Source organism: Lampetra fluviatilis, chromosome 8, assembly GCF_964198595.1.
Source record: "Lampetra fluviatilis chromosome 8, kcLamFluv1.1, whole genome shotgun sequence".
In the NCBI taxonomy this organism is placed as follows: domain Eukaryota; kingdom Metazoa; phylum Chordata; class Hyperoartia; order Petromyzontiformes; family Petromyzontidae; genus Lampetra; species Lampetra fluviatilis.
Window position 1 is genome coordinate 8,572,961 of NC_136282.1, and position 23,410 is coordinate 8,596,370.

Sequence of the window (23,410 nt, forward strand, 5' to 3'; positions counted from 1 at the left end):
GGAAAATTGAGCACGATTAATTTACACGTACAATCCGACATTGTCATTTATTTGCAGTTTTATAATTCAATTTCCTTCCGTAAAAACACTTTATTTGATGATGTGCATATATATTTTTGCATCGTTCAAAGCAGATATAGCATTTAGTCGTATAATGGATGCAATGCCAATTATGAAAGGAGCATAACTTTAATTATTGTACCTACAGAAAATGTTAAACAAAATGCTGCTAAGTCTTATGTGGTGTAATTTTACATGTTATATTGTATTCCAAGATTTGGCAATATATCATGTAAATCGGACACAATTGTGCTGTCAGCAATTGACCTTCGATATTTTTTACGCGATGGATAAGTGAAATTGTTAATTGCAACTATTGGTCATTTTGCAGAAAAAAATTATGTTTTACTGTTGTGAAATCACACGTTTATAATAGCTCTGTAAATTACAACGGCTGTACACGTAATTGGATATCTTCCAGCCTTTTATTCTGCACATTTTATTGTAGGTTCGAGTCTAGTGCAATGCCTCGTTGTTTTGCAAGAAAAAACAAAAGCACGAGGTAAGATTTGACACGGGGACCTTCTCCCTGCAGAGAAAATCCAGCATTTGATCAAATAATTCTTGAGTTATAATTGGAAAAAGGTACTCACTCCGACTTGCACATTTATTGAGCGGGAACAGGTCGTGCCAGTGGTACCGCAGGGCACATTTTCTGTCGTGATGTTGAATGTCCCTTCGTGGTTAGGATTTTGGCAGTTGTCCTGCGAAAAATATAAACACAAACACACTGCCTTTAAAAGTCACTCCATTGCATGCCTCTGAAATATTGCTTCGACACGAAGTTAATAATAAAGAACAAGCTGAGTAGGCATGCACAGATGCATCGATTAAAACATATTCTTAGTTTATGATACATGCACCAAATCATGCTTCTCAGATTAGGTGTTTGATTTACATATATTATATATTATTGGTTCACATGATCCGTGCAGCCAATATGGGTATGTATGTTGAACTTCTTTCACACCGTACGTAGCCACCCGTGCTTATTGGGCGTGATGCATTCACAACAAAATTGACGTGAAAACTAAGTTTCTTGAACGGTATCGTGACACACTGAATTGTGACAATTCATCGAATCAGGATGTGATTTCAATTGTTCCATGCTGAATTTCCAGGACGTGGTTAAAGGTAAAGGTGCGGCCATAACATTTGCTTGCTCACACACCACGACTGGTAGCAGGGCCTCTACTGGAGGGAGAGGAACGTGTATTTTGTTTTGTAAATTCTGTTGGTGCTTCGGAAAATCCAAACTGCTCCATACCTGGGCAATGACGTACGTACAGCTTCCCTCAAACAAAAAGCGCTGTCCATCAAAGGTCCGATAATGCCCTTGGCCATAAAGGGAGCATGTGCTCAAACAAGTATTGTTGGTGCATTCCCAATTCCTGTTCACGCACGTGCTGAAAAAATATATGAAAGAGAATAAAAATTACGTATGGATGCATTTAAAAAAAATTGCCAACATTACTCTCCTCTAGAGTAGTACACCTGCCAGGAAAGAGAGGATTCACACAGCTCTGCAAAATGTACATCTGGGGCAAAGAAACTACTTTGGCATAGCTGCAAAAATGAGGTGACCTCACAGTCATATTTTTAAAATGATCATTGTAATGCGTATGTCATGTTGTTTTGAAGACAATTATCTGTAATTAAAATAAAATAAAATATGGCTTGTTTATGTAATAAATTAGTGGATGAACACGCGAGACTGAATGCACCAATCACCATCCCAGCGTGGATGTCTGTATACACGATGGTATTTATGAGCATTCTCTCTCTTATCAAGAAAGATTAACAAATTAGTTCGATCTGAATTACAGTCCTAATTCGTTGAAATAGTATGCCCAAGTACAAAGCCACTTCACAATTACAAATGTACGTCCAATAACATGGAACTGTCCCTTTGCGCATCGTTCCAGGATTTACCAGGTGTTGCAGTCAACCTCAATGCTCTCTCCTGGTGCCGTTTTCTGACCATTGTGCTCACAGGGACACGCCTCAGGTTGAATACAGGTCCCATCGTCTGAGTACACCAGCCCTTCGGGGCACACGCAGCCCGAGTTGCACTCTGGATTGTACTGTTGAGAACATCACGGGACAGAGACAATGCAGCAGTAACAGATGTATCACGGGCAGGAGAAAAGTCATTCTGATCCAATTCTTTAAAAGCTGCAAAGTGAGACGCTGGATGCAACGTAAATAAAAAAAAAAACTGCGGACTAATTTAGGCGCGACCAGGGGCAGTGTCTGGTGAAGTACTCACACACTCCTGCAGTGAACACGTCTGATGGCACGGGAAACTATTGGCGTTGGCGGTGGATTGGTTGCAGTTAAAGTAAACCATTGGATGTGGGCACGGCTGCGCTGTGGGCAGAAAATGATGCACAAAGAGATAAGGAAAATGCCGTTCATCACAGGCATTGTTCATTGCAATTTGGTTGCACGTGATGCGCCGGCGAGGTGATGAACTGCGTGCTCATGTGCGGTAGCTGTGAACCGTACGTGTTGGGCCCTGTGGGTTCGCGCACAGCATGGTCCCAGCGCGGCATTCACTGTGAATGAAGAACAAATGAACATTGAAGCATAGACATTGCATGGAAGCAATTTGCGTGCGTGACACATTCAATATGACAGCAATGTAATTCTATCATATAAATAAAAAGCAGTTTAAAGTGGCATTTTAACAATGTATCAAACTGATCAGTATAAACTCATCCAGCACGTGTATATTCAGTCCTTTATCTATGCTATACGTCATTGAGATGTCTTATTTATTAAAGCGTAACAGACCTGGTGGCGAATTGCAGTTACATGGGTAAACAGTTATTACCGCACACATACGTAGGGCTTAAATTCAGACAAAGTTACCATGTGTTTACGGCGCAGCGGCGTGAAAATGCCACACCACCACCTCCGCCGCCGTTCACTCGGTCCGGCGTCACCGCCGTTGCATCCACTCACCAGATGTACTTGCCCTGCTGAACGCTGTTCCCCAGAGGCAGGACATTTCCTCTGTAGTAGCACGGGCACTCCTCGGGGGCCATGCAGAAGCCACCGCCACTGTCGTAGGTTCCTTTGGGGCAGGTGCAGCCGTCCACAGCCACCCTGTTCGAGAAGCACTGCGAGCCCGTCTCCTGCAGGACTCGGCAGGTGTTCACGCAGGGCAGAGCGTTGTAGCTGTACACCTGGCTTCCAGGGCAGTTCTCCGTGTACTTTGCTGCACAGCACACGAGAGGCACAAAGGTGATTTTGTTGTTTGTTGTTCTTGTTGCAGTAATTAAAGTCTTCCAAATCTTGGTTTAGAGCTTCAAAAGCACTTTTGGACAAACTGATAGTGGCAATTGTTTCATTGGCACAGGGTGAGAAGGTTTTAAAGCCACCGAGCATTTCTCGAGAGGAATTCATGTGGCTAGAATATGTCAACGAAAACAAATCATTTGATGTAGCTCTTTTTTAGAAGCGACCTGGCCACAAACGATAGCCCACTGAAGTAGCCTATCACGCGGAAACGTGTCGCAGCTAAATACTCTCAACGCATTTTTCTAAATGTGGAGAGATAAACCGGAGGACCCAGGTAAAAATCCACGCGATCATGGGGAGAACATGCAAACTCCAAATATATAGGCATCAGGGTCGGGATCGAACTCACAAACCTCCTGCATACCCAGTGTGGTAGTTACCATCTCGTCACTGCTGCACCCCATAATTACGCAAGCATATGTGTACAACCCTTTTGTCATTCCACTGCTGGATGAGGGCCTCCCCTGCCGTACGGGTCTTGAGTGTCTTTGACAATGCTGGTTATCGCAGGTTGGTGAAGGCAGGGAGCAGAGTCGAGGGAGCACAGAAGCGCAGTAAAACAATGGATTTCTGTTGCACTCTGCTGCCCGCAATATAGAATAGCCCCACAGCCTATGACAACCAGGCGTACATTGTGGCCACAGCCATTCATACACTCTTCATGCTCAAAGCCTGCTTAGTTTCTGAGCTCTTGACGAAATTGGATTCATTCCAGGTCATTTGTTCACAGAGAGTTATACAAATATGGCACTGTTATAAAGTCGTGAATGTTTGTTTTTTATTATCTATCCATTCAAAGTACCATCACCAATTACAACTAAGAGGTGACTGAGGATACAAAGTTAGAAAGTAGAAAATATGTTTCGCTTTGGGGCGCTGCCGTGGGGAGATGTTATCTCCCTAGCCTTGTATGCAGGAGCTCGTGGGTTCAATTCCAGGCCCTGATGCCTGTACATTTGGAGTTTGCGTGTTCTCTCTCTCCGAATGGATTTTTCTCTGGGTCCTCTGGGTTTCTCGTCCACATTTCGAAATACGCATTTCGATTATTTGGCTGATACTATACATTTCCACTTGATAAGTCACTTCGATGAGCTATCATGCGTGGCCAGGTCGCCTCTGAAAAAGAGCTCATATCTCAGTGAGCTTTACCTGCTTAATAGAATAGTTTACCTTTTTAATATTTGGCAAATATATATATTGTACTTTAAATAATAATATACATATGGATGCCACATATATAGAGTATAATTCGATCAATACATTGAGGGTGATCAATGTTATCCGACATTTATGATCATAAGACTCACAAGTGGTAACAATAGAAAGTACTCAGTCTTGTAAAACAGCCTTATCGTTCATAATGTTTCCTGATACAAAATGGTATATAAAACTGGGTAGCCAGCATTCCACCCATGATGTTGCATAAATGATGCGATGAAATGTGATACAAGAATGATTAAGAAACTTGTCAGGTTTATCAGTGTTTTCCATCATGCTGATCGCTTGCATTGAACAGTTGGATGGTTTCGCACAAAGCCAGATGAAGTAGATTCCCGAGGAATGTGCACCGTAATATAGTTTTGTATTCTATTGCACAATCGAGTGTTTTTTGGTTGGTAAACCCAAAAATAATAATAAACCAATGTAATTCCCCAAGCTAAAGTACGTTTAATTTCCTCCGGGGTTTTATAACATCTTTATTGACTCTTGACTTAAAGCTTTCGTGACTGCAGGAATTCATATTCACTTAGATAGGTTTAAAGAAAATAACAAAGATTAACAAAAAACTACGACGTTTCGATCGCAACACAAGCGGTCGTCATCAGGAAAAGGGAGGTTAGCTTCTAAAGACAAACTGCTTATAAAGGTTTGAAATGTGCGTAGCCCAAATTTCAGCAGCCAATGTGAATGTAAGTGGTGGGCAGCGACTGCAGCAGTGGTGTGTTTTCCACCAATCAAAGGGCTGCCAGGTAAAAATTAATATGTTAATGGAGATTGCCGAGCATCCTCCACGGCGAGTGTGCCGAGGTGGCTATGTTAATGTGAGAGATTAGCATGTTAATGTGAGAGATTAGCATGTTAATGTGAGAGATTAGCAAGTTAATGGGGGATCGCAGAGCATCCTCCACGGCGAGCGTGCCGAGGTGGCTTTGTTTTTTTGGGTTAGATCGCATAAATAAACTGTGTTGTTAAACCCAATACCACCCGACACAGCCAATAGTAATGTTTGTAACGTAAACAAAACATGCCAATTAGTTGTTAGTTCAGCACACCGGTGTGATGGAAAGTAAACCCACAACATTTACAATTCTGGCTGTCGCCTGATGAGGCTGGTTGTAATTACTGGCGAAACGTCGTACTTATGGATAATATTGGTCGCGAAAGGCTACGTGTTAAACTGATATATAATCTGTCATTGCTCACACATACTGCTATACTTGAGATTTAAATATTCACTTATACGAATGTATTGCTACGTGGTATATGAATAGCATATACTGATGAGGTGCTGAACGAAGATTTTAACATCGCTGGCATATTCTTAGGTTTTTTTCGGTAAAGTCACGTAGGTAAAACATTAAAATTAATAAAAAATAAAATAAAAATCACATCGCTGGCATGTTACTTTCTTAATCCAGCACAGCACTCTGCTTCGCAAGCCCGGTCAGAGGAACAACGGCCACGCGGGTCTGAGCATGCAAACGTGAAGGGAAACGTACCGCACAAGTGCTCCCTCCATCCCTCCAGGACAACGTGCTTGGAGGCACAGGCCAGAGCATAAGAGGACAGTGCAGCGCACAGGCACGCCTCGCTATCCTGGCAGCTGCACGTGTCGTAGAGGCATCTCTGTGGAGATACGCGGATGGGTGAGCACTTTCAGTTCCAGTGCTGCAGGGAGCAGGATTTCACGGGAACATATTCGCAGAACATTTGTAATAAAATTTATGAGAATATTTAACACAGTTGTAAATGTTAGAAATAGCCTTTCCCTCGGAGGAATGACAAATGTTCCATTAGTGACTAAATTGTCATGATAAATAAAAAAAATCGGTATATAATATTTGTGACTTAATCAATGGCATTGTGCTATTGGCATCGTGTCATGAGATTAAGTGTCCTTTCGGAACGGAGAAGTGCATCGTGCTGTGTTTGACGACCAGCTGTGGAAGGTGATATTAGTGAACTGCTTCTAAGCTGCATTGAAGTGACGTGCTTGGGAAATGTACTTTCCAATACGCCTTGTCATAGACACATTTAGTGTATGACATCCAACATGAAGTGCTACTGCAGCGTCTCTCGGCAGATCTCTCCCCCAGTGACTCAGGTGCTGCTGCTGCGGGGTCCCACTTTCTGCCCGGCCCTCTCTCTCCCCCCGACCGCCGATACCTATATAACCTCGTGACACGGCAGCTATCTCGCCTACTTCAGCAGTTTTTTTTATTGCTGTAGTTGTCCCACCTGATGACGATTGCTTGTGTTGCGATCGAAACGTCGTGATCTATTATTTTTCTACCTACGTGACCTTACCGAAAGAACCAAAGAGTATTTTTTTTTATGTTTCTGAATTTGAATGTTTTCTAAATAAAGTGGAAATCCCAGTTTAATATGAATGGGGTTTTTTGTGTGTTTTGTGCAGTCTTTAGTCATTAGGCTGACACCATTAAGTCACTACATTTGAGAACCCAGTTCAGTGTTCTGAGTAATACAACTGCACGTAAAGGTAACATTTATTCGTATGTTATAGAAAAATAAAATGTTTTACTTACAATAATAGTTGTTAACATTCATTCGGCAAAATTGTAAATGTATAATTGCTCCAATGTCAATTAACAAATGCTCTAAATGTTATATTTTTGGATTTCATTCTAAACATGTAAAGTATATATTTTAATATTTATATTCTTGGTTCTTGCGGTAAAGTAACGTAGAAGGGAAATGATAAAATAATAATAAATTAAACAATACATTTCGATTTAAAGCTTTCGTGACTGCAGGGATTCATCTTCTTGGTTCTTTCGGTAAAGTCACGTAGAAGGGAAGTAATAAAATAATAAAAATAAAACATAATAAAACAATTCTCACTAGTGAGAATTGTTTTGTTGTTTTATTATGTTTTTATTTTTATTATTTTATTACTTCCCTTCTACGTGACTTTACCGAAAGAACCAAGAAGATAAAACAATACAATTCTCACGACGTTTCGATTGCAACACAAGCAATCATCATCCTTTTCCATCGCACTTTGTAAATATTGTCAACCATTTTTACTCTACAAATATCTAATATATTTAGGTTGCCGAGTGTCTTAGCAGTAGCACTGCCTGTGCATTTGCGACGGATATGAATAAGAGCATTGAAATCAAAATGTTGTATCGATTTTTTTTTCACGCTTTATGCTCATGAACTTTTTCAAATTGCCATTGTGAGTTCCTAAAAGTCACTGTTGTGTAAATAATTGTAGTTGTTTTATTATTTATCTATCTACGGTACTTTACCGAAATACCCATTAAATATAACTAATTGTAGTCAACATATTTTTGGTTTACACATGTGTGAGTCGTGTCTATAGGGAGATGCTTAAACATGTGAAAAATGTAAAGAGCTTGGTTATATTGGAACAAAACAAGACTGAATAACTAAGCATAAAGATTTTGCAAGAATTAAACATTGGTGAAAGCTGTGTAAATAAGCTTATGCTTTTGGTTTTCATCAGCAGTTATGTTGTTTAATTCGCTTAATAGTATTATGCTACTATGGATATTACATAGACGCGCACATTTCCATGTATCTAATCTGGATTAATTTTAATCAGATTTTGATCATTGCATAATCAACCATCATGTAATACTTATGAGCTTAAGTAACAATAAACAACCATAGACTCGCATGAGATACATTTGCTGTTATAAAAGTAATGAAGTCATTTATGCAGAGAAAAAATATATGTTCATTTCAGGTGGGTGCTGCATTGTGAAGTTGAGCCAAATTCTTTTAAGGAGGGGTTGGCATGTGTGAAGAAATTGGAGTACCTGCAGAAAGCTGATACATGGAGGGAGGTAACACTCAATGGTCCACAAACATAGGGACACTAAAGCTACCAACTGCAATTACTTTTCACCACTTCACAGTCCAGTGGGTTTCGGAAATTCACAATGCACGTGGGCCACTAACACTTGCTGCCAAAAGCACTGGATCACAGGCGTGTACCACTGTCTTATATTGATAATATTTTAATCGTGAATAAAACGATGACTATTGCAATTATTCCAGAATCTTCTCGGTCAAATATGGTTAAAGAAAAACTATTATTCATCAATCGAATCGTGATTGCTCCAATTGCTACTGAGTCTGATGTTACAAAACCTCATAACTCCTACAGCCACTCAGGATTCTACAGAATCTGATTTCAATAAAAACAATATTTTTTTAACTATCTGATCTGGCAATAAGGACGTGACTCGATTTTGTTTGGGTTACATCCTGAACCATGCTAATTTGGTCCGATTATATAATTTGTTGGCTTCTGATATTTTGGAAAAAGTGAGTAGATCTGATTTCCAAACTGAACCGGATGACGCACCCCCAGATATTGTCCTTGTTTGGGTAAGATCTTCCAATGCATACAACTTGTGTGCTTTTCGTTTAATGAGACTGAACAAACTTCAATGTCTTGTTAACTTACATCAGCCCCCCTGAATTCAGATGTGTGTCTGACCTTGTAGAAGGCTTCAGGGCTGACCGTCCCATGGCATGCAGAGAAGGGCCCATCAGGTGTCTTCATATTTGAGCACATGTCTTCAGCATATTGCTCTGATGAAAGGAGAAATAAAACACATTCAAATGAGTAATGACAATACTGTAATCAGCCAACTTTAACAACCCCTACTCTTCTTGCTTTGTGCAATAGATTCGTGTAACTTCTACTTAATTCATACGTACATTTTACAAATTGCATGAAGTGGTGGAAGTTGGCCTAGTGTGAAGCCTATTTTCACTTAAAGGAAAGTGCACAATGTGAAACAAATGTTCTACATGAGGCAACACCCTTTTTTTAAAATGAAAGTATTGGTCAGTTAAAGCAACCAAATATCATCCATTTATCAAATTACTATCACTGGTTGAACCAGCTGTACCCAGCCTTTTTTGTAAATACCATATCGTATGGCTTTGGATACTGGTGTGGCACATTAGGACACTGGTTTCACAACCACTATTATCTGTACTGACCAACAATTGTTCACTGTGTGCATGAGTAATCGTAATTCTGCAGAATCCAGTAAATCAAGGTGTTGCACAAATACCCTTGGTTCACGGCTGGCTTGTACGTCAAGTTAAAATAAACGAGTTGAGAAAAAAACTCAAACAAATAGACTGGACTGAATTTTTCACTTTTTAAAGTAAACAACAACGTTTTTTTTTTAAAGAATGCACCGAGTCCAGCAGGACACGGGTCATTAGCAACGTGTGAATACGTGCAAAGTCAGCTGTCCAAAACATCAACAACGTAGGATTGACTTTTCTAGGTGTGGTTTACTCACTGTGGTTTAGGCTGAGCATGCAGGGTTCCTCTGTGCTCTCAGTCGGGGGTGGGCAAGTGTTCTGGGCTTTCCATGAGTTTGCAAAAGAAATGGCTGTGCCTTCAATCAACCCATTGCTCGTCTTGAAGTCGTCGCATTGTATGCCATTGTAATCTCCACAGAGACCTGAAACGCCACAACTGTTACACGGGTATGTTTGCCATGCACATCATCGTGTGAATATTTGCAATACAATGCTCAGTCCTGGTCTCTTTATCGTAGCTATCAGCCAAAGTTAAAAGAAAAAGGTGCAACAATCACGCATATATATGGGTTCTGTAATGCCTTCCAGCATGCGTTTGTCCTCGGATTTATTTTATTATCAATAAGCAAGCCATTGGCTAAGCTATCAGTGTAAAAAAGCATCTGCATATTTGCATAGAGTAATTGTCGTACTAGTTTGTGTCTGTAAAATGTAAGACAATCCTTTTATCAATTTGGCCAGTTGTCTATAAGGTAAGTCTCTGATATCAGAACAAAGTTATGCTGAAATTACATTTATATTGGAAAATAATTTTGAAAAGTTATTGTGACCCCGTGTTACAGACGGGGTGGACAGAGCTAATGCGCGAACGCTTTCAAGCTTAGTTAAAAAGCATTTAAAAGGCTACTTTGAAAAACGAAGTGTTCGCAGCTGTTTCTGCAGGTTAAAGCCCAGTACAAGATGTTCCACATAGCGTTCGAAGTCATCCGGGAGGGGTTTTTTGCGCATAACAAAGTGTTCTCAGTGTGCTTGAAGTGTTCTTCGTGCGTACCACAGGTGGCCGTCTGGAATGAGGGATCCAGTGTGAGATACACCTGCATCACTGGAGAAAGCTGAACGAGCAAATTCACCCCGATACTCGTGTGCAGATGGATGTAGAATGACGATTGATAAAATATTGTGATGGCGTCTGGCACAAAGAAAAACGATATTTATATATACAGAGTAAGTTATTTGTTAGCAACAAAATTGGTATGAAAATATTCAGAACTGTCACAATATACATCGTATAAAACATGTTGTTTGAATAGAAAAGTAGGTCACTGTTGCCTGCAATCCCACATTTTAACATTTAATGTTATTCTTAAACAGATATAACATGTACATGCACCTGTTGTACAAAAAAAATATATAAACATTTGCACATTATCACTAATAAATTATCTTGCAAGTTCTCAATATCAGGTAACGTTTACACATTTAAAATGGAAAGAAAATCATGAATAAACGTTTGTTTAAAATACTGTGATGCAGAGGAACATATTTGTGAATAAACAAAACAAATGACATCAGGCAATAGTTGTTCGTGCCTCATTTTAATATGCAGAGTTTAATAAGCAGAGTTTAATGTGCAGTATTCAAATTCAAACTCGTTTTGACGTTGCTACATGGATGTACTGTGCTTCACTTGATGAACATATTGTATTCTGACTGGCACACATTTGTACATTTATGAAACTATTTACTTCGCTAGTTTATGCTTTCTTGCCAGGAATAAATGAGTGAATCTACTGGCTAAGTATGCCTTACTGTCAGAATGATGGAGTGAAATTAATAACTATAACAATCGATGGACCTATGTCAATCCAATGTTGGATAAGGCCCTCTCCAGGACATGTTGGCAATGGAAAGGTTGTTTGGCCATACTTCACCCCACTGGTCGTGGTGTAGGTTTGTGAAGGAGTCCTGGGACTGTTTAGATGTCACTTTCCATCGATGCTAGCCGTGGAAGGAAAACAAACTCAGGTTGTGGGGTTGTACGTATGAATTTCTTTCGCACAGAACGTAGCCAACCGTGCTAATCGGAGGAAGGAGTTCATAACTACTATGCCACTACCTCCCTATAATAGCATTATGCATAAATAATAATTGTATATATATATCGTAGTGTGTTTGTGTTTGATTAGCCATGGCATTACTTACTGGAATCATACGGCAGATTGACTTCAACATCATTTACAGAAACCTCTCCGGAATCGGAGATCATTATTTTCTAAAATAAAGAAATAATAACAAATTGCATGAACATTACGTCGACTCTTTTGTACATTTGTATATAACAAAATAAACCACGAGTACGTTTAAAAAAACATTTTACATGAACTGCTCTATAGCTAAAATAAGAAAAATGTGCACTTATAAGAGTGACTAGAGATTCTCTCACCAGGTCATTTCTCCCCAGAATCAGGGCTAGTGACTTCAAACAGGTGTTCTTGGTTTCACAGGGTTTGAGTTTGACCATCAGATTGAAGAGATGTGTTCTACAGTCCTGGAAACAAATGACAGAGCATTGTCGACAGCATGAATACAAAGAGGTAAAAACGTCACGTTGTGCTTGTAAACCTATGATCAGGGTCGTTTATAGTTTCTGATTGAACCCCTTCGACGGTTTTCAAAAAGGAAACAGTTAATTTATGTTTTTACTTTCTGATGTTTTAATTTTTGGAAGGCATGGTCATCATCAAGAGTGTTTAACTTTGCTAAGTGATATATCATCATTGTCAGGTACCAACACACTGGAGTAGAATGTGAGTCTCCTTTGCTGCTGCTGAGAATTCCTTGCGAATGTTTTGTGACACATGTTCCCGAAGAGAACGTGTTTATTTTGGGAACTGTTGTCACAGCCTCTCTGATTTGTTTTCAGGCGGGTGTGTTGTTTGGCAAGACGCTTCTCACATTACACTCAAATTTCCCTGAAAAAATATCCTTACAATTTGGAACTGAATCAGGTCCTGGATAATCTCCAAGCATGTGGAGAAAAAATTCAGAACATCACGCTGAACAATACGCAGCATAACACCAAATTACATCGGACAGCTACACAGCACAACTGTGAAAACATAAAAAGTAGAATGCCAAAGGTTGTTGACCAGTCCTACTCACCATTGCCATGAAGTAGTAGCAGTCTCCGTGGAATGTGAAATGATTTTGATCAAACGTTTTGATGTGTGAGCCTCCTTCCAATGCACACGTTCGTGGACAAGGCTGCTCCTCGCAGTTCCAAACTCCTCCGTGGCAGACGCTTTAAGGAAAGAAAAACAGACAAAACATGAATGTAGAAGTAAGGCGTTAATAATTTATTAATTTAACAGGTTGGAAAGATTAGATTTATTAAATAGTGCAGGTTTTTTAAAACAAATCTTCATGTACATGTGTTTTGTGAACCAATTACCGTACTGTAAAATTTTCACATTCTCAAATCTACATTTAGGGTTGATGGAAAATAGATATAATAGGTGGTTGGATGGCTCAGGGGTCACAGCATTGAGCCAGCACTGCTGAGATCCTACATTCAAGTCTGTGCAGTCACCACCGATTAAACTGGGATATTTAATAACGTGCTTCAATCGCATCAGCCTAATCAAACAGAACTATACAAAACAAACCAATACATTGATTTAGATTTTAGACTAAATTTTGTAACGTTCCAGCCTTCCTAATTTCAATTTATATGTATTATTTGGTGTTATGAACGGTTTCACTGTCATGAAATAAAGTTATCTCTGCAGCAGGGCACAAAGACAACTGCAGCCACATCTTGTTACGATGAAATAAATGTCACTGGAAGGGATCTCAGAAGCCATTCTAGAAAATCTGGTTCTGCATGCTGTTCCCTAACACATGGGGCGGTGCTGCTTGCTCTGCGAGAGTTAGAAATGGTTATTGCATCTCGTGACTTGACACCGATAAGACATCGCAATGCATTTTGGGAAAAGACAAAATGATCTCACTCACCAGTCCTGGCAATCCTGGTGCAGTATTTCACCAGCATTATAGGTGTGTTTGTTAAACACACAGGAACATTCTTCCAGTGGTATACAGCCCTTGCCAGTCAAGTCATCCCATATTGTTCCTTGCATAGAAAACGAGGGTAAACAATTTGTCATTGTGTCATAATAATAGGCAGTCACCTCGAGTCCTGGAGAGGTCATATCAAGATTGTCATTTAATTTTGTCTTCGAAATGTATTATATACCTCTTGAGAATTATTTAGAACTAGCTTACGTGCTTGTTTTTTTAAATGGGAAGTCTTTTTTGGAAATCGTAATATCCTGTAATTGGAAAATGTAAAATAATTACTCTTTGCTTTGTGAACCATGCTCTTATGTAATAAAATTTTTTAAGTTAATATCAATGCTGTGGGTCTGTTGGGACATTGTTGCCATTTCATAAGATGTTAGTTATTTTTTTACGTTAAAAATGCAGATACATTTCAAGTATTTGGCATTAATTTCAGTTTTCACCATCATAGAGAGCTCATTAAATAAGAAGATTGATATTTTAACATTTTGATCATGTGTGAATAACGAACCAATTACACAATAACTCACAAACTGTCTTACGTTGCATGCATACTTTTTAAAGCAAAACTATCTGAAACGTCCGTGCTCTTCACCGCTCATTAACTGAATGGGAAACAATACATAAATAAATTAACGTGCAGGGAAGCATACCTCTTGGACAAAAGCAGCCTGGCACACATTCGTCGAAGCACATGTTGCTTAGGCTTGGCTGAGAGCAGCTGTTGGGACATGGAATGCCACACTCCTGGTAGATCTTCCCAGGAAGACACTCAGGTGCTGCACCACAAGTCAGACAAGCAACAAAGATCCCAGTGATTTTAGATTTTCATTACTTACAGGCCATTTATGATGTGAAATATGGTGCGTATGTACATTGCGATGTACATGTCTCAAATGGATAAACTCCATCCCAAGCAATGCAATACATTTTTTAGGTTAGTTGTTCATTCAGTAAGACACAGTTGGGTCAAGAGAACAATTCTTTAATAACCTGTGGTTATTAAAGAATTGGGGGAAATGATCACAAATTAATATTCTCAATGTGTGCATTAATTGCACGTAACTATATAGCCAAGAAACTCAGTGTGGTTTATATATAATTGTATATATATTTAAACCACACTGAGTTTCTTGGCTCTAAAGGGTCCTGCTTTTGGCATGTTTGGCCGATTGAAAACCACATTTCCTGGAAAACATAGATGTTGCTAAGGTTATAGAGACGTCCAAATGTATCCTACAGAAATGCTCACTTATTCTAGATTTGAAGCTTTCGTGACTGCAATGATTCATATTTTCAGGTTTTTTCGGTAAAGTCACGTAGGTAAAAACATTAAAATTGATCACCGCTCCTCCTCCCTCCCGATACGTTTCCATTCATTGGCTACCACAGCCTGATAAGCTCTCCCCCCCCCTCTCCACCTCCCTTCAACTTGCTTATAAGGGATTACATCTTGAATCATTGCTTCACTTGATGCAGCTAATTCGGCTGTGACGGTCCCACCTGATGACGGAGACTTGTGTTGCCTCCGAAACGTCGTGAATTTTATTTTGTTTTGTTTTATTTTACTTTCATTAATTTTAATGTTTTTACCTACGTGACTTTACCGAAAAAACCTGAGAATATGCTCACTTATGCCAACTTCTTTTCACATCGCAGAGTTGCGCTGCACAGAGACGTAACTCACTTGTGTTTCTCCAGTTCCCAGGTGTCCCGCCGATGCTCCTGCACTCCCTGGAATACTCCTCCACTGTGCCGAAGTCTGGGCAATCAGATGTGCAGCTGCACTGATCGACGATGCACGCCCCGATGTACGGGCGAACGTCAAGCCGTGCATGGCAGTCAGCGAACTCTGGCGTGTTCAAGACTAACTCGCACAGAGATTCCTAACATCAAAAAATAAAGGTGCACAGTCGATTAACAGGTCCAGTCAAGGTGTCACCGTGGTCAGTGCCGCTGATGCCACCACACACCCAGCCATCACTTCCTGCAAAGATCCTCGCGCAAGATTCCACAGCTGTTGCAAGTTGACACCTGTCCTCCAAGGCCTCTGGCCAATTGTACAACATTCCCCAAGTGAAATTTCCCCTTGGTGCACACTGCTTTGATTTGAAATTCAGAGATAATATCACGTGAAATATGGTATGCCACTGATCGCTGCTCTTAAGGTCGCCTCCGGCTTAGCAACTTGACGATATTTTGGCAATGACAAAAGCACGTAATATGTAATATTATTAAAGCCAAATATATTTGCCAAGGAATGGAAAACTTACAGTTGCTTTTTATAAATAAAAGTAAAAAGATGTACAAAAATGTGTATAATATCGTACATTTCCTGCAGATACATGTTCATTACATGGTCACTTTGAAGCCCCATGATACTAACAATCTTCCACATTAACCACTCTTCTCCATTAACTTGGAAATTGGATAATAAACGTTGTACACATCTGTTAACAGACGTTCACTCGACTAAGGGAATAATTGCCCTTCTGTATTTTTAAAATTATAATAATAACGTAATATTTATACAATAATTACAGATATGCATACAAGGAGGGAATAGTGGCACGGTTGTTAGCACACTGCACTATGAAGCCGAGGACTGGAGTTTAATTCCTAGGCCATGGATAACACAAGTGGAAAGTTATAACCTGTGCTAACCTGCATGGTGGAATATTGGTTAAGCAACCCGTATTATCTTCTTGGTTTTTTCGGTAAAGTCACGTAGAAGGGAAATAATAAAATAATAAAAATAAAACATAATAAAATAATTCTCACGACGTTTCGGAGGCAACACAAGCTTCCGTCTTCAGGTGGAACCGTCACAGCACGATAGCTGTATCAAGTCACAGCACGATAGCTGTATCAAGTACTTACTTGATACAGCTATCGTGCTGTGACGGTTCCACCTGAAGACGGAAGCTTGTGTTGCCTCCAAAACGTCGTGGGAATTATTTTATTACGTAAAAAAAATGTATTTTATTATTTCCCTTCTACTTGACTTTGCCGAAAGAACCAAGAAGATGAATCCCTGCATTCACGAAAGCTTTAAATCGAAATTCAACCCGTATTAATGACATGGCATGAATAAACATTTATGCAGCACTGGCTTGACAGAGGGCTGTGCATTATTATTTCACAATTGCTACAAAGCTGTAATCATAATATTTTTTTTCTTCGGGCTTCATTTTATTTGAAGCTGGTCAGCAGGAATGCGGGGGGGGGGGAGGGATTTGGGAGGTTGGGGTTTGAAGGGCCTGGATATTCCAGGTACCCCCACACTTTAAACAGTAAAATGTTAGCTAAGCGATTGACGCCAGACGTACGTGCATGCTGCAGTCGTCAGGAGTTGGTGGCTGTTCTACTTGGTCGCACTGCACCATTGGATCATAGTATTTATTATTCAGTGCATATTCAGCCACGGAGAGAATTCCACCTGAACAAAAAAAAAGAGCATGAAAACCACCACAATGCTTCATAAAATTTGTGTCTGTAAACATGTACTTTTCAGGGGAGGAAATCACGTTTGTAAAAACGATCATCATCATCAACCATCATCAATTCGCTGGTGGTTGAAGGGACAGATTAAAATGATTCTCACTATTAAATTCGTGATATTCTGCATCGCCGTTGTAGTCTCCGCACAGCCCGCATGTTTTGTTTCTGTAGGACTCCGTGACTTGTAGCTAAAACACAAAATGCCAAACGTTAAATTTAAATGTTGCTCTCCTCCACCTATTTATTGCATTTGCAGCAAAGGCACAGGGGGGGGGGGGGGGAATGTGTCAACTAATAAACCAGCAACAACATGTCACTTTTTACTGTTTGTGTGAAATGGAATTTTTATGTCGTCCTCATAACTTGTTTTTACTACGTGTAAAACAAACACAAATAAAATATTTTAAAATATGAGTGTTTCTTTTTTATAAATTACTTATTTTAGCATTGCATCCATGTACAGTAGATATTTTATCGCAGTTGTGTTTTGCCTTCTCTAAACATGCATTTATTTAAAGTGATTTATTTAAAAAAAATTATATTTACGGTATGACTTGCCAATTCCTATACAGACAACTGGGAAATTATATTTTTATTGTAAAATCTGTAACTGTCCGAACAAAGACACACACCAATGCGTGAACATGAAATCATATATGTGGATACAGTATGAATGTGCAAAAGGCATGATGTGCTCGTACCAGTAGAGAATCTTTCTTGTTCCAAAAAAGTTTGAAGCCAATGTTGGTAGCTGCTATTTTAACGTCATCACCCAGCGCTATTATTTGAATTCCATACTGGTTAAAAGGAAGTTCTTGTCTGAAATAGAATATGGAGAAAAATAATGTAATACATTCAAAACATGAGCAGTTCAAACGCAACTAATGTATCTGTACATAAAATGTCAGTTACAATGGGCTTGCATAACAAGAAGTCCCGGGTGACTGTATTACTGTTGTCATGCTTGCTACCCTTCAACATTGCCAGTGAGAGCACAAAATGAACTATTCATAGCAATAGTATAAGATAAAATTTTGGAAAATCTTATTGAAGAAATAAAGGCATTAAAATATATGGAGAAAGTATGAACTGTCTTGGATTTGTTTAGATCGATGTAAATTAACTGCAGGAAAAACTTTACAAAACAAAGATGAAAAGCTGGACTCGGGATAAATATGCGCAAAACGAAAGTAAGGTACAACATGTCTGCTGAACAAAAGTATTGTTGGAGTGGCTCCCCTGGAAAACACAGCAGAGTATGAATACCTAGGGTAGTTATTGAGGCAGGGTGGGGATCAAAATAAAGAAATAAAGAGGTGAGGGAGAACAGAGTTTGTAAAGTAAAATTTTATAATAAAAAGCAAAGGGGGAATGAGTGAATATTACCTGCTCTGACATGGATTAGAAACAGGACACTGGCAAAAAAGGGGACACTGATAGAAAAAGGAACATAAATCAGAGATGAAGTACAATTAGAGACATCATCTTGACAGCGAAGGAAAGGGAGGGGGGGCTCGTGCAGGATGCATCACTGCAATGCATCTTCTTTGATGGACGAGACTGCTGACGGAATGGCACCCAAAGGAGAGAATACGCCTAAGAGGGTGACTGCCACCGAAATAGAATGATGAGATTAGCTAATGTGCAGTTAGAAGGTTGGATCATGCCAACACACGACCGTGAGAGATGGGGACAGTGTAGGGAGGCCTTCATCTACCAGTGGACAGATCATGATCACTGATGGTGATCATGGTGACTCTTAATGGATACTATGTGGGCACTGTGAGCTATTACCAATCGAACTTAAACTCCTGAATTGCATGTAACATCTTTAATGGTTATAACTAATTATAATACTTTCGTGTTATATAGCGTAATTCATGCCAACAGCATCCCACAACTGCACTGATTACCTCTCTTTGTTTACAGCCGCCCCCTCTGCAGACAAATCAATGTTGATATCAATGATCGATATGTTGATGCTGCTAATTATTTGAGGGTTGTTCACGGATCGCCGAATTATAACGTTGAAATTTGGCGTGTTGTCCTTGCAGTTCGAAGCGAAGAGGTAGTTGCAGCTAATGCCGAGGTCAAAAAACTTCCCATCAAATGTTTTGAAGTGATTTTGTCCCCAGGTACTGCAGACAGGGGTCTGTATCGGAGCTGCAAACAAACAACAACAACATCATCAGATGATTGTGCACTATAATGGTAAGCGACCTCATCTTTAAACAAGACAGAAGCATAGAAATATAAGCTTTTCAGAAAATGTCATTGTTTTGGAAATGTGTATATGTTCGTTTATAGGTTTAAATGCCTAAATACAAGCAAGTTAACAGAATTGCATAGTACGAACATCAAAATGACGGAGATGATATGCAGCAATTAAGGTGGTTACTAAGAGTAAACATTCTAAATATTCTTTCGAACAGCCTTTGGCAATCCACTGCTGCATGAAGAGCTCCCCCACGACGTGTCAGTCATAGGTGTTGTTTTAACCATACTTCACCACAATGGTCAGTGCAAGTTGGTGAATGTGGTGAAGGGAGGGGGCATCACCAGTTCAGATATCACTCGCCACTGTTGTTAGCCATGGTCAGAAATCAAACTCAAGTTTCTGGGGTCGTAACACAGTACACGAATCACTGTAGCACCGCTCCTCTATGATAGTAAATATTTTAATCTCAATTCCATAATTTTACGATTTTAAAAATCACTCTTGTTGCCAAGCAACAACGGCTAAAATGTCCATAATTTTAATGCTGCAGCAAAAATAAGAACAACATGTTAATTGTGGGTGAGCATAACTCACGGATTATTATCGGTGGTGTCACCACGGGAGTAGTTCTTGGAGGCGAATGCGTTGTGAAAAAATCACCAGAACCCCCGTCTTCACCGCTTCCTTCTGTTGTCGGACGAACTGTGCTCAATCCATCATAGTCACCACTGCCAGAACCATCAATTTCACCACTGCCGTCTGGAGCTGGAGTGTAATGTCCCGATCCTTCAACCGCATCAACATCATTATCATCTTTATCGGAGCTGCTGTCTTCTTTCGCTGGATCGTTCTTGGAGCCTTTGCTGGTAGATTCATTGGAGTCCTTCATTTTCTCCTTGCTGCCTTTGCTTGCCGACTCACCAGATTCTTCCTTGGATTCGTGGGATTGCTTGGACTCTTTAGACGAGTGCCCCTTGCCAGGGCCTTTGTTCTTGGGCTTTTTATCGTTTCTACCTTTGCTAGATGACTCATCAGAGTCTTCCTGGGATTCGTGGGATTCCTTGGATTCTTTAGACGAGTGTCCTTTTCCAGGGCCTTTGTTCTTGGGCTTTTTTTCTTTTCTAGCTTTGCTGGATGGCTCATCAGAGTCTTCCTGGGATTCGAGGGATTGCTTGGACTCTTTGGAAGAGTGCCCTTTGCCAGGGCCTTTGTTTTTGGGCTTTTTTTCTTTTCTACCTTTACTAGATGACTCATCAGAGTCTTCCTGGGATTCGTGGGATTGCTTGGACTCTTTGGAAGAGTGCCCCTTGCCAGGGCCTTTGTTCTTGGGCTTTTTTTCTTTTCTACCTTTGTTGGATGACTCATCAGAGTTGTCTTCTTTTCCGTGGCTTTCTTTGCTGCCAGATTCATCAGAATGGTTCTTGCGTTTTTTTCTGTCTTTGATTTCTGACTCATGAGAGTCTTCGTGGGATTCGTGTGATTCTTTTGAGTCTCTAGACTTTTTTGTGCCTTGGGGTTCTTTCTTGTTTTCCTCCGAGCTCTGGTCCACAAGGTGTGGTTTTGGTGGCACAGCTCTAACAGGCGTTGTTGTTGTTGGCGACATGACATAGAGGCTCAACCGCTTTAAATCGGATTCCAATTTATCGGGGTCAATAAAGTTGGATTGAGAACGTGCTTTGTGATATCCCAGTATAGTTCGTTTCCCTTGTGCCACAAAAGCTGAAAATGTAAATAGGGATAACAATTGTGTTCAGCTTTGATAATTAACCAAAATCAGCACTACACATGAGTGATTTAAATTGATTTTTAAGTTTACGTGACTTCAAGCAGTGTATCTTTAGTGATTGCTTTTCAAGTGAGTGAACTCTAAACAGCATGACATTACCACTTACTGGATAATTAAGTACATTGTATCTTTCTAATTGGCTTTCTGAATAAATTGCTTTGTACATTTTAATCATTGAAAGCTGTGGTTGCTCAAGAAATAATACAAAAATAACTAGCCATACAATTTTTTTTTTAGCAGCGTGTGCTTGAACTGTGACACAGAAAATAGTAAAATACCAATATGCACATTATTTTCTGGTGATGGAAATAGCTAATAAAGATACATGAGTATAACACGTGCTGCATTTATGCTGAGTTAGCTCAACTGTAGTCGTTAATCATACAATAGATATGACCATCATTAGACCTCCTTTGCCAGTACCAAAATATAATAATAGGGGTTTTCCCCTTTTTTCTGGAAACAAAACTGAAACCTTTTACAAGGATTCATGTCTGCATTAACCAAAATACTTGCAGTCAAAATGCAAACAAAAAACACACTATTATAAAATATGCATTGTCCTTGAAACTGACAATGCATATTTTATCATAGTGTGTTTTTTGTTTACATTTTGACTGCAAGTATTATGGTTAATGCAGACATGAATCCTTGTAAAAAGGTTTCAGTTTTGTTGCCAGAAAAAATGGGAAAACCCCTATTATTAAGATATGACCATGTTTACTAAAAACTTTGTGTGTAAAAGTATTTTTTTCCGCACACCAGAATTTCACGTGAAACAGGCATACCTTTGCAAAACTAAATTATAATACACTTTAAGTTAAAAACTTTTGATGATTTTGAAGTACCGGTGAAGACGCTGGACACCCAGGTTGAGGCACACGTATATTTATTTCAGCTTATCGGTACAGGACAACACTAGAGGGGGTAGCGGCCCCCTCACCCGGATAACTGGGGATACCCCCTAGCTAATCTCACCTATCCCCAAGTCCTCCTCTAACGAGCTAGGGGAGGCTAACTGGCCCGACACTGGTGAGTCGGGCTACGGTCTCCGGAGTCCCAGGGTCTAACCCTGGTTCACGGAACCACGCCTCTGGCTCGCTCCTCTGCAGCCCTGACAAGGGCGGCGTCGAGGGGAGTCCAGGGCTCTAGCTAGAGGATCTTCACTCTTCCTCCTTCGTTCCCAGACTCCGCCCCGAGCTCTCTTTGTCCTCCCCCTTTATACCCCCCATCAGGATCACAACCCCCCAGGCTGCCTGATGCGGACGTCGCTGCGGGCACCCCCCCCGTGTACTCCCGTAACTCCGCCCACTGTGTTTGTTACCCATTGGATCGTATGCACTTACAGCCCTCCCGTAACAGCCCTACATCACCCCCCCCATTACAGCTCGCAGCCGTCCCGGCTGCAACAATTCCAAATAAAGGAACAATTACCCCTCGACCCCGTGTGTGCCTCATTTTTTCAACAAAATGCAAATAGCAGAACAACAACAAGAACAACAACCATACCCCCGAAGGGAATGTCCGACGCACCCCCCCCCCCGCATAAATACGAAATCCGTAAGCACGTATGTACAACTAGCCAGGAACTCCCCCATCACACACAGCACACCCACGACACACAACGCACCCACAACACACACACCGCGCCCACACAACACAACACACTCAGTGTGCAAGGAGCACACCACCGACGCAGCATACAGTAACCATGACACGTGAAGGAAAATAAATAAGAAAAGTTTTTTTTTTTCTTTTTCTTCCTGCTGTATATTATAAGAGTCTGCGCATTTTAGCGCGCGTCCTTGCCGCAGGCCCGTCACACGGGGCAACCCCGGACGGCGGACCATCCGGTGGCGGCTGTCCCATTCGAGGTGAGGTCGCGATTGAAGTCGCGCGACTGTCGGCATCACCTGTGGGGGTTCCAGGGCGTGAGCCCGTCATTCCCGGTACACCTGTGGGTGGGACAGCCGGCAACACATCAGGCGAGAGCAGCGACGGACCCTCCGAGTCGGTCGACCCCCCACATGCTTGGCCTCGCGTGCGTGGCGTGGGCCCCCGCACCGCAACAAACGGCTTCAGCCTAGAGGGGTGTACAAACCACCGGCGCCTCCCCCATTGGATTCGAACGCACTGAGGCCTCAAAACCTCAATAACCTCGACGGGGCCCCGCCACG

At 40.7% G+C, this 23,410-nt stretch overlaps 1 protein-coding gene across 1 annotated transcript in view; it reads right to left on the reverse strand.

Moving 5' to 3' along the window:
* The window catches only part of LOC144933832 (mucin-5B-like), a 59,244-nt gene that overhangs the window by 27,668 nt on the left and 8,166 nt on the right, over nucleotides 1-23,410 (reverse strand). Inside the window, exons 3-23 of the mRNA XM_078859031.1 lie at nucleotides 20,042-21,166; nucleotides 19,143-19,392; nucleotides 17,931-18,048; nucleotides 17,333-17,417; nucleotides 17,058-17,167; nucleotides 15,416-15,614; nucleotides 14,382-14,507; nucleotides 13,663-13,780; nucleotides 12,811-12,949; nucleotides 12,092-12,196; nucleotides 11,851-11,920; nucleotides 10,700-10,837; nucleotides 9,906-10,070; nucleotides 9,083-9,177; nucleotides 6,087-6,213; nucleotides 3,028-3,283; nucleotides 2,569-2,618; nucleotides 2,330-2,430; nucleotides 1,993-2,144; nucleotides 1,328-1,466; nucleotides 654-764 (exon numbers count right to left, since the gene is read on the reverse strand). Coding sequence (XP_078715157.1) covers nucleotides 654-764; nucleotides 1,328-1,466; nucleotides 1,993-2,144; nucleotides 2,330-2,430; nucleotides 2,569-2,618; nucleotides 3,028-3,283; nucleotides 6,087-6,213; nucleotides 9,083-9,177; nucleotides 9,906-10,070; nucleotides 10,700-10,837; nucleotides 11,851-11,920; nucleotides 12,092-12,196; nucleotides 12,811-12,949; nucleotides 13,663-13,780; nucleotides 14,382-14,507; nucleotides 15,416-15,614; nucleotides 17,058-17,167; nucleotides 17,333-17,417; nucleotides 17,931-18,048; nucleotides 19,143-19,392; nucleotides 20,042-21,166 — 3,779 coding nt within the window. The remainder of the gene's footprint in view (nucleotides 1-653; nucleotides 765-1,327; nucleotides 1,467-1,992; nucleotides 2,145-2,329; nucleotides 2,431-2,568; nucleotides 2,619-3,027; nucleotides 3,284-6,086; nucleotides 6,214-9,082; nucleotides 9,178-9,905; nucleotides 10,071-10,699; nucleotides 10,838-11,850; nucleotides 11,921-12,091; nucleotides 12,197-12,810; nucleotides 12,950-13,662; nucleotides 13,781-14,381; nucleotides 14,508-15,415; nucleotides 15,615-17,057; nucleotides 17,168-17,332; nucleotides 17,418-17,930; nucleotides 18,049-19,142; nucleotides 19,393-20,041; nucleotides 21,167-23,410) is intronic.